We start from the raw sequence: 11,450 nt of genomic DNA, 5'->3' as shown, positions 1-11,450 counted from the left end.
TCCAGCGTAGGGGGGCCAAAGCAAATGGAAAAATTGAAGAGGTGCAAGAGCTGAACAGGAAATTTCAAAGATCAGCTCGAGAAGATAAAGCCAAATACCTTTGTGGTAGAGGTGTGCAATTGGGAAAGGGTGCATAATTGGGCTTCAACTAACTTTATAATGTTTTATTTTATAAGATTTTTGGTAGGTATACAGGTGTTCTTACATTACATATATTAGACATTACATATGTCTTTCAGTATGTTTAAATTATTTAATTCCCACCCCCATGGGGAACTGACCAGAAGATTCCTACTGATATAAAATAGCTAAAAGAGTCATTGAGAATGTATTTTATTATGATGCTTACAATTTTTTTTTTCATCAGATGAGGAAAATGTGGTGTGGGATGAGTATAAAAGACAATGAGTGAGGTTTCAATATCAGAAGGCCTTGATTATTGTAGGAAAAGTTATTGATGTAGGCATCGAAGGCAGTCTGAGTTGCATAAAAAGAGGATTGCAAAATATATATCCTGCTTGGTTTAAGAGGGGATTGGACCTAGTGATCTTGAGAGTAACTTCATCTCTAGAATTCTACAATGCTCTAAAGCTAATGCTGGTAGGAATATTTTTAATCAACTTTTTGCATACATGACCAACAAGCCAGTTGTTAATCTAATCAGGACTAAGCTTCAGTTACTAGCCAAATGCATCTTAAGTGCTTACAGTGCATCAGGTATTTTCCTAGCTGACAATAGGAATAGTAAAACAAAGTATGTACTTTGTCCTTGAGGAGTACTCAGTAACATGGGAAGATAGACACATAAGCAAAGGTATGAGGAACATGGTTTGGGGGGGTAGTAAGGAAGCACTTTTATGGGGGCAATAGAGTCAGGAAACATTTCACAGAAGATAACAATTGCTCTTAATCTTGTAAGATAAATAAACGTTCTTTAGTTCTGGATAATTCATGCAGAAACAAGTCATAACAAAATGCATATGACATATAAGTGTATGGCATATTTCCATGAACATTCAGTAGTCCAGTGTGACTGGACCACAGCAGAGTACAGCCAAAATCATAAAGACTCCCGAATAACACACATAAGATTTTGGATTTCGTCCTGGAGGTACTAAGGAACAATAGGATTTTAAAGAAGGAAATAAATTGATCAGATTTGTAATTTGACCAGATAGCTGGAGAATAAATTAAAGAGAAAGATGAAGCAGGGAAACTAGTTAGGAGAAAATATGCTCCAGACAAACAGCAGTGGTAGTTTAGTACTAAAATTCTAGATCTTCCATACAGAAGACCAGGGTTTGATTACCAGCCAGTGCACCACAAGCACAGGAATAACCCATCTGTCTCTGCAAGCTTGAGTGTTGCTATGATGCTGAACAGGTTTCAGCGGAACTGTGAGATTCAGATGAACAAGAAGGAAAGGCTTGACAATCTACTTCCAAAAATCAGCCAATGAAAAAACTATGACTCACAATAGTCCAATATGCAAGATCGTGAGGATGACAGGGGACTGAGAAGCATTTCATTCCATTGTGCATGGGGTAGTCATGAATTGGGGATTGACTTAACAGTAGCTAACAACACAGTTCAGACAAAAAATAATGGAAGCCTTATCCAGGGCAATGGTAATGAGAAAGGAAAGACAATGGATTGACAGATTCCACAGGTATTTCTAAGTCAGAATTAGCATAACATAATAAGAGGCCAAGAGAGGAGTTAGAACCAAATTTTCTAGCTTGGAGATTGGTAGTTTACTAATAGAATTTAGAAGGAGAATGAGGTTTTACAAGGAAGGTAATAAAATTGGTTTGGAAATATTTAACCTCAAAGTGTCTTTAGAACCATCAGGTGGACATGTCCATCAGCAAGTCTTGCTAGCTGTCTCCCCAAAGCATATCTTGAGTCCAAACTTTCCTTGTCACAGCATTACTCCCATCCTAGTTAGAGCCATAATCATCTCTTCCCTGACTATTAGGAAAGCCTCCTAGTCTACTTCCTTGTACTCTGAACTTCCTTAGCTTATTCTTCACACAGCATCCAGAGTTATCCTTTAAAAAATAAATCAGATCTTATCACAATTCTACTCAACATTCTTCAATAATTTCCATCACATATAAAACAAACCTAAACTCTTTACCATGACCTACAGAGCTCTACAAAACTCGTCCTCTTGCTATCCTTCTGAATTATTTTCCTACCTTTCTCTGCTTTGCTTACTATGTTTCAGCTATTCTTCTTGTGAATCAAGAATGCTCCTATCTCAGTGAGCAATTTCAGTGACTCCATATGGGCCTTACTGAGGGATTGATTGCCAAAAACACCATGTTTAATTCCCACGATAATATCTTTGGTAGTTCCCAAACAGGCCTCAGGAAAAATAGAATGCATCTGATAGAGGTCTAGAGAACAGCAACTAAACAAAGAATTAAAAAGCTAAAGTGAGGCCTACAAAGACTGATAAAAGAAAATTTGAAAATATGGTATACATTTATTGTCACTGTCATACTATTTCACCTCTCCACCACACGTCTATTAGTTTGTCATACTGTGGTGAATTACCTGTTGCTGTGATGCTGACAGCTATGGTACCGGTATCACCTCATGGTGGAAAGGTTTCAGCAGAGCTTCCAGACTAAGACACACTAGGAAGAAGGAGGAGATGTGAGCTACTTCTGAATCATTAGCCACTGAAAACCTTATGAATAGTAGCAGAACACTGTCAGATACAGGACCAGAAGATGAGTCCCTCAGGTTGGAAGGCATTCAAAATACGACTGGGGAAGAGCTACCTCTTCAAAATAGAGGTGACCCATAATGACACGAATGGAACAAAGCTTTCTAGATCTTCATTTGCTGATGGGGCACAATTCAAAATGAGGAGAATAGCTATAAATATCTATTAATAATCGGAACATGAAGTATGAGTCTATGGAAATTGGAAGTTGTCAAAAATGAAATGGAACGCATAAAGATAGATATCCTAGATACTAGCGAGCTGAAATAGACTGGCATTGACCATTTTGAATTTGAAAATCGTATGGTTTACTATGCCGGGAATGTCAAATTCAAGAGAAATGGTGTTGCATTCGTTGTAAAAAGAACATTTCAAGATCTATCTTGAAGTACAATGCTATCTGTGATAGGATACTATCCAGACACCTACAAAGAAGATCAATTAATACCACTATTATTCCAATTTTCGCCCAAACACTAAAGTCAGTGATTATGAAATTAAAGAATTCTACCAACTGACATTGATCAAACATGCAATTAAAATGCATTGATAATTACTGGTGATTAGAATGCAAAAGTTGGAAACTAAGAAGTAGGATCCATAGTGACCTTGGTCATAGAAATGATGCTGGAAATCACATGACAGAATTTTGCAAGACCAATGAACTTATTCATTGTAAAAACCTTTTTTTTTTTAAAGTGTCATGGTATTGTGCTTCAGGATAAGAACTGTACTGTTAAACACAAGGTTGGCTATTCAAACCCACCAACTACTCCTCAGAAACTTACACAGGGTTGCTAGGAGTTGGAACCAACTCAATGGCACATAACAGTAACAACCTTTTTAAAACAATATGAAAGGTGACTACACACATGGACCTCACCAGCTGGAATCCACAGGAATCAAACTGACTATATCTGTGGGAAGAGATGGTGGTGAAATTCAATATTATCAGCCCACACAAGACCAGAGGCAGACTGTGGAAAAGACCATCACAAGTTTCAACGCAAGTTCAAGCTGAAGCTGAAGAGAATTAAAACAAGTCCACAAGTTCCAAAATATGACCTTGAATATGCTGTTGTTGTTTGTTAAGTGCTGGTGAGTTGATTCTGACTCATAGAGGCCCTGTGTAGAGTTTCTGAACTGTACATCTTTGTGGGAGCAGAAAGCTTTATCTTACTTCTGAGGAGTGGTAAAATCACCACAGTCACCAATATGGTCCAGTACCTATTGAATATTCATATATGTCCAAAAGTCTAATATTGGATCAACTAGTTTTCCACCCATTTTTCTCTCACCTCTTTTGAATATTTGGGATTATAAGGAAAAGCACAGAGATCTCCAGGTAATGCTGGGAGTTCTTGCAATGGAGAATAAGCAGACAGCTCAGGTTAGTGATGGACAATTTCTCTACCATGGAAATGTGGTAGAATTGTGAAGGCTGTCAAGTCCCAAGTTCAGAGGTCAGTCTGGGGGATTTTCCTCACCCACATAGTCTCAGGAACTGAGGGACACAAGTCATCAGGTTGAATGACACTCATTGATGCACAAGACTGCAGGAGCTAGTGAACCACATCAGGTGATAGGCCACAACTGGAGGTCAGACGTGATGAGCCAGGTGCAAAACCCAGAGCAAGAGCAAGACCTTGAATATATCCCACCTGAATTTAGAGATAATCTCAAAAACAGATTTGGTGTATTGGAAACTAATGACCAAAGATCGAAAGAGTTGTGGGATAACACCAAGAACATAATACAGAAAGAAAGCAAAAGGTCATTAAAAAGACAGGAAAGAGAGAAAAATTCTAAATGGATGTCAGGAGAGATTCTGGAACTTGCTCTTGAGTGTAGAGAAGCTAAAGCAAATGGAAGAAATGAGGAAGTAAAAGAGTTGAACAGAAAGTTTCAAAGAGCAGTTCAAGAAGACAAAGTCAAGCATTATAATAAAATGTGCAAAGACCTGGAGTTAGAAAACCAAAAGGGAAGAACACACTCAGTATTTCTCAAGCTGAAAGAACAGAAAAAGCAATTCAAGGCTTGACTTGCAATACTGGAGGACTTCATGGGTAAAATATTGAATGATGCAGAAAGCACCAAAAGAAAATGGAAAGTATACACAAAGTCACTGTACCAAAAACCAATGCTTAAAAAAAAAGAAAAAAAAAAACAATGCTTGGTGCTCAAACATTTCAAGAGATAGCATATGATCAAGAACCTATGGTACTCAAGGAAGAAGTCCAAGCTGCACTGAAGGCTTTGGCATAAAACAAAGTTCCACGAATTGATGGAAAACAAATTGAAATCTTTCAACAAAGTGATACAGCACTAGAGGCACTCATAAATCTATGCCAAGAAATTTGACCAACCAATTGAAAGAGATCCATATTTGTGCCCATTCCAAAACAAGGTGACCCAAAAGAATGCAGAAATCATTGAACAATATAATTAATATCACATGCAACTAAAATTTTGCTGAAGGCTATTTTTAAATGATTGTAGCAGTACATCAACATTTCTGTAGTACACTGCCAGAAACGCAAGATTGGTTCAGAAGAGGACATGGAATGAGGGATATCACTGCTGACTTCAGATGGATCTTAGCTGAAAGCAGAAAATACCAGAAAGATGTTTACTTGTGCTTTATTGACTATACAAAGGCTTTAAACTCTGTGAATCATGATAAACTATGGACAATATTGTGACGCATGGGTAATCCAGAACACTTAATTGTGCTCATATGGAATGTGTACATAGAGGCAGTCCTTTGAATAGAAAAATGGGATGCTGAATTGCTTAAAATCAGGAAAGGTGTGAGTCAAGGTTGTATCCTCTCACTATACTTACTCAATCTGTATGCTGAGCAAATAATTTGAGAAGCTGGATTATATGAACAATGGGACATCAGGATTGGAGAAAGACTAACAATCTGCAATATGCAGATGATACAACCTTGCTTGCTGGAAATGAAGAGGACTTGAAATACTTACTGGTGAAAATCAAATACTTCAGGATTTCACCTCAATGTAAAGAAAACAAAATTCCTCACAATTGGACCAATAAATAGCATCATGATAAATGGAGAAACGATCTAAATTGTCAACGACTTCATCTTGCTTGGATCAACAATCAATACTCATGGAAGCGGCAGTTAAGAAATCAAAGTATGTCTTGCATTAGGTAAATCTGCCAAAAAAAAAAAAAACTCTTTAAAGTGTTCAAGAGCAAAAATATCAGTTAAAGGACTATGGTATTTTCAATTGCCTTGATATGCATGTGAAAGTTGGACAATGAATAAGGAAGACTGCAGAGGAATTGATACAGTTGAATTCTGATGTTGGAGAAGAATATTGAAATTACCATGGACTAACAGAAGAATTAACAAGTCTACCTTGGAAGAAGTGCAGCTAAAATGTTCCTTAGAAGTCAGGATGGCAAGACTTCATCTCTCATACTTTGGACACATTATCAGAAGGGACCAGTCCCTGGAGGACATTGTGCTTGATAAAATGGAGGGTCAGCCAAAAAGACCCCAATGAGATGGGGGTGACAACACAGTGACAGCGGTAATGGGCTCAAGCATAACAACGATTGTGAGGATGGCAGTTGTTCATACCTATAGTCAAATATTACCTCAGAATTTTTTTCTGGGGTTTTCATTATTAAGGACAGCCCCCAACTCAATTGAACACTACTGGGGGTATTGACACTATGCTTCCTTCATATTTTCTAGGATATCTAATGCAGAATTGAAGACTGAGTAAGCATTTAGTACATATATTAGGACCACTTGAAATGATATGAAATTTAATGTGACTCAATTAAAAATCCTACAAGTAAACACAAGGGTTACTTGACTTGGTAGATAGAACTAACAGTTTTGGTGTGGCCTCAAACTGAGACCATTCTACTATATTCACATCCCCAGTAGTAGAGTGCTTTATTATATACTGCTGTTGTTGTTAAGTGCCATCAAGTTGGTTCCAACTAATGGCAACCCTGTTTAAGGTTTCCAAGGAGCAGCTGGTGAGTTTGAACCACCAACCTTGAAGTTCAAACAACCTTTCAGTTCAATGCTTATCCTACAGCACCACACCATAATAGTTGTTCAATAAATGCTTATTTAAAGGATGGATGGATAACTGAATTTGTTTATATAAACTCAGACGTAATAGCCAAAAGGTATGAATGACTGAAATACCCATCAACAGATAAATGGATAAACAAAATGTGGTGTATACATACAATGGAATATTGTTGTTGTTAAATACTATCAAGTCAGTTCTGACTCACTGGGTTTTCCAAGGAGCAGCTGGTGAGTTTGAACCACTGACCTTACAGTTCAAATAAACCTTGCAATCCAGTGTTTATCCTACAGCGCCACACCAGGAAAGAGAAATGAGGTCCTGATCATACCACAACATAGATGAACCTTCAAAACTTCATACTGAGTGAAATAAGTCAGTAGCCAAAGGAAAAATACTGCATGTTCTCACTTATATGAAATTAGCACATGTAGTGGCTGGACTGTGAAGCACAAGGTCAGTGGTTCAAACCCATGAGACGCTCCTCGGAAACCATGTACAGGGTCACTATGGGTCGGAATCAACTCAACAACAAAACAAGGGAGAGAGAAGAGTACGTTTTTTGGCTTTTTTTTTTTTTTTTTTAAGTTTTTATTGTGAATTGAGTGAGTTAAGGTTTACAGGGCAGATCATCAGTTTTACATTCAACAAATCATTGCAATGGCTACCATTCCCTCCATGCACCATCAGATAACAATATTTACCTTTATTACCTTTCTTTGGTTTGTTTTTTGCTGTACACATACCACACTGAAAATATATATTCATTTAAATGTCTAAGGGGCACATTTTCCAAGCCAGCCAACTGCCAGCAGGCACACTGTCTTTCTCAGTCCATGAGCCTATAGTCCTCTGCTGCTCTGTCTCCCTATGCCAAGCCTCTGCCACCATCTCTGTTGTCAGCATTTTTCTGGTTAGGATCCCTCGTTCCTCTCATGCTCTTCCTTCATGATGGTCCTAGGGTCCTCTGTTCCTAAAATGACAGATTAACTGCTCCCCCCTTTTAATTACACCTCTTCTAAGTTTACAGTTATGACAATCGCCATTAGTCCTGATAACAATTACTCATACTTTTACAACTGAATCATAAAATCCTCTATCCCCATCATCACCAGACACATCTATCTGTACAAGAGAAAAACTATTCAGTGGGGATTCTATCTTACCCCCTTCATTCTGACACTAAGCACCCTCATTAAAGCTGGTAAGCCAGCCACTTCATGCCTTTATAGCCCCCACTCCCCGACTCCGATAACTGAAGTCTAACTGGCCGGTTCCTATCAAACCAGTGACCTGAGGAGGCAAGCTTGTTCTTTGATATGAAGAATCATTCTGTATTCGGTTGGCATGTTGGGCAACTTCATCCATAAACAAAGGTCCAGTTCATCAAATTGTAGCAAATTACACTTGCTTCCTGTATCAAACTTCTTTATTTCCCTCTAGTCAGTTCTGATAAGTAAGCCATCAAAGCTAGGTCAAATTGATACTATCTGCAAGTTTGGGCATTCTTGTGAGCCTCCCCCCACTTCAGACTTACTGGCCACTTCACTCTCAGCTCTAGCCCCCCAGTGGCTAGATCAGTATCTTTGAGCTCGGGAGTTCACATATCTCCCTGAACTTCAAACCAGCCAGCCCTTCCTCTTCTCTTGCTCATCTCAAGGTCATCGGGTGTCTATGGAACATGGCCAAACTCATCCCATGTCTTCATTTGCTGCATTTCCCCCACTTCCACTCACAAGTGGACCAGGGCAATCACCAAGGAACATACAAGATTGTTTGTGTGTTCCCTTTGAGTTTCAGTCTTAGAAAGCGGTAAGAATAAGTTTTTGCTTAGAGTAAATTTAGTTTATGTAAATGGGGTAGAATTATCTGGAAAAAGATAGTGACAAAGGTTGCACAACATGAATAATCCTGAGACTATTAAGAGCTAGAGCCATGGAAGATGGAACCTCTGACACAGCTATAGTCATGGAGAACATGGCTACTGTGGAAACACAGCAATAGAAAGTCAGGAAGAAAAGCCCTGACTACGTTCTTCTCCCAATCTCCTATCTCTCTTCTCCTGATGGTACTTCCCACTAGTAGCCCACTGTCAAGAAAGCGTGTGACTCATTACCAAAGGATCAGCCTCCCAGGACACAGTATAGCATAGATGAGTCACGAGTGAATCTGGGATGGGAAAAACAGAATAAATTGAGATGGTTCAGGACATTAGCCAGTTCCCAAAATATATGGAATGCATGAGCAATTGAAAAACAGTATGAAAACTATTTTTACTGTCTTGGGTGTTTGAAAGCATAAATAAATGCTCTCCTTAAAAAAGTGAATTCAAACAGAATAGAAAATAGGAGAGCATCACACAAAGCAAGGGTTTTGAGGAACTTTACTCAAAAATATGTCTACATATTTTTGTCTACTGGGTTGCAATGTAACATGTTTTTCATACTGTGGACTGCAGTAAAAAAAATGACTGAAATCCATTGCCTCTTTCAGTTTTAAATTTTAGTAGCTCTAAGAATCTATATCCCTTCATTGCAGAGATCCAAAATTGCTGTCTATGAGAAAATGTGGTCTTATATGAAATCGGCAGAGCCATCTGTGTTTACCAAAACAACAGCAGATGGAGTGGCCCGTGTGCGAAAGTCCAAAGGAAAATTCGCCTTCCTGCTGGAGTCAACCATGAATGAGTACATTGAGCAGAGAAAACCATGTGATACGATGAAAGTTGGTGGAAATCTGGATTCCAAAGGCTATGGTGTGGCAACCCCTAAAGGCTCAGCATTAAGGTGGGTGGAATAATATAACAATATCCATGTTGTTATAGTATTCCACCTACCCTGATGCATTTTGTTGTCATTTTCTTTCTTGTGGATTTTGAGGTAACTTTTAAAAGTTTAAAATCTACAATATTCCATGGAGTTAAATAAGACGGTAAATTATGGTTTCATCTATTTAATGCATCCATTTTTTTTTAATGTTCTCTCTCTGTGTTGTCCTCTCTGACTGTTTGTTGCTGTTTTAATTTTACAGTTCAACGGCTTTTTCAATTTAAATGGTAAAAGCCAAGTTATGGTGCCATATGTGACGAATGTTAATTGCATGAATGTGGTGTTCTTGTTACTTTTTTTCTCAAAGACAATTTCCCCATCCCGCACACTTCAGTTTTGAGCAAATGTTATCCTCCATGCCACCTTCCAATATTTAACCCTGTATTTACTGTACAGACATTTTTATAGCTCCACGTTCTGTGAAATTTAGCCAATTTGTCCTCTTGTGCTCCTTTTTATACGTTAACGATTTCCTAAGCATTTGTGCATTTTCTTACAAGTTATGTTTTATCGTTTCAAGAAATGCTGTTAACCTGGCAGTATTAAAACTGAATGAGCAAGGCCTCTTGGACAAATTGAAAAACAAATGGTGGTACGACAAAGGAGAGTGCGGCAGCGGGGGCGGTGACTCCAAGGTCAGCCTCAATGTCACCACAACCGGGTACCCTTAGTGACGAGTAATCGGCAAGACTGTTATCTTACTATTGAGGAGAGAGCACGACAAGACTAACATATAAAGTGGAATGACCAGGTTATTCCCCTGCCTGGCAGCCTTGGGAACAGAAAAAACTTCAGGCGACTGCCCACATTTTTTATCTAACTTGGATCCCTTCTTAAACTCCCAGACAGAGGCTCCCTATCCATATCCCTTTCTTCCCTTCGCACACCAGACGGGTTGCCTTATGAAGGCCATGATGTGTGTTTCATAACCCTAGGCTTTCAAGAGCCCAAGGCTTTCCTATGAGACGGTCCCGCCTGCCTCAGTTGAGTGGTCTGAGAAATCAGATCCATGTACTGAACAGTCAGGTTATATAGCCTTTGTTGTTGTTGTTTTCCCTAGGACGTGATGGTTGCTCACAGAGCTTGCTTAGTTGGTTAGGGCTGGCTTCTTCAATTATGTGTATGGGTGATGAAATGTTTCTCTCTATATGTGATGGTCCATTTAAGCAGGCCCCATATAACTTGAAAGCCAAAAGAACAAGGTAGGTTTCAAGTTAAATGGGGTCTTTCTTCAATAGGCCACCCCATATATAGACTTTGCAAAGACATTTTGTATATTTAAACAAATGCGTCGCTTAACTGTGGTACTATGTGTGTATAAATCCCTGATTTGGCTTCCTAGCCATGTTCTTGATTCAGGCAGGTCTAATTCTTATCCAGGCTACCATCATGAGAAACTTCATCTTACTTGGCATTCCTTTGGCTCCTTAACACTCTTCAGGGCTAAAATGAATGAATAACCACCATTCAAGCAACAAGAGATAGGGGCAAGCTCAGATGGCAAGATACCAAGTGATGGAAAGGCACACTGGGTAAGTACAGGAGAGAACCTGAAAACAGAATCCTCCATCAGCCTAAGAGGCATGAGAATTATATTGAAGCCTATAAGATCAGCTCTTGTACAATCAAGAAAAATGGGCATCTTAAGATGAAGAACAGTGTTTCCTAACCACTGACCAACAGACAGGCAAGCCAAAACTTTTCTCCTTCATAGGCAATGATTACACTTCTGCTCCTCTCATTCACTCTCCGTTCCTCAGAACCCTGATGGAAAAGTTAGTTTGCCAGTCTGCAGTAGAATAT

The 11,450-nt window shown here is 38.9% G+C and overlaps 1 protein-coding gene across 2 annotated transcripts in view; it reads left to right on the top strand.

Moving 5' to 3' along the window:
- Window positions 1–11,450, top strand: part of GRIA3 (glutamate receptor, ionotropic, AMPA 3) — a 491,170-nt gene that overhangs the window by 456,879 nt on the left and 22,841 nt on the right. Inside the window, exons 13-14 of one of the 2 annotated variants that reach the window (XM_006862853.1) lie at window positions 9,358–9,605; window positions 10,168–10,282. In XM_006862853.1, the coding sequence (XP_006862915.1) occupies window positions 9,358–9,605; window positions 10,168–10,282 (363 nt within the window). The remainder of the gene's footprint in view (window positions 1–9,357; window positions 9,606–10,167; window positions 10,283–11,450) is intronic. The other variant, XM_006862852.1, reaches the window with a different exon arrangement.

The sequence above is a fragment of the Chrysochloris asiatica genome, unplaced genomic scaffold (assembly GCF_000296735.1).
Source record: "Chrysochloris asiatica unplaced genomic scaffold, ChrAsi1.0 scaffold00051, whole genome shotgun sequence".
Lineage (NCBI taxonomy): Eukaryota > Metazoa > Chordata > Mammalia > Afrosoricida > Chrysochloridae > Chrysochloris > Chrysochloris asiatica.
This window is presented reverse-complemented; position numbering and strand designations above follow the sequence as displayed.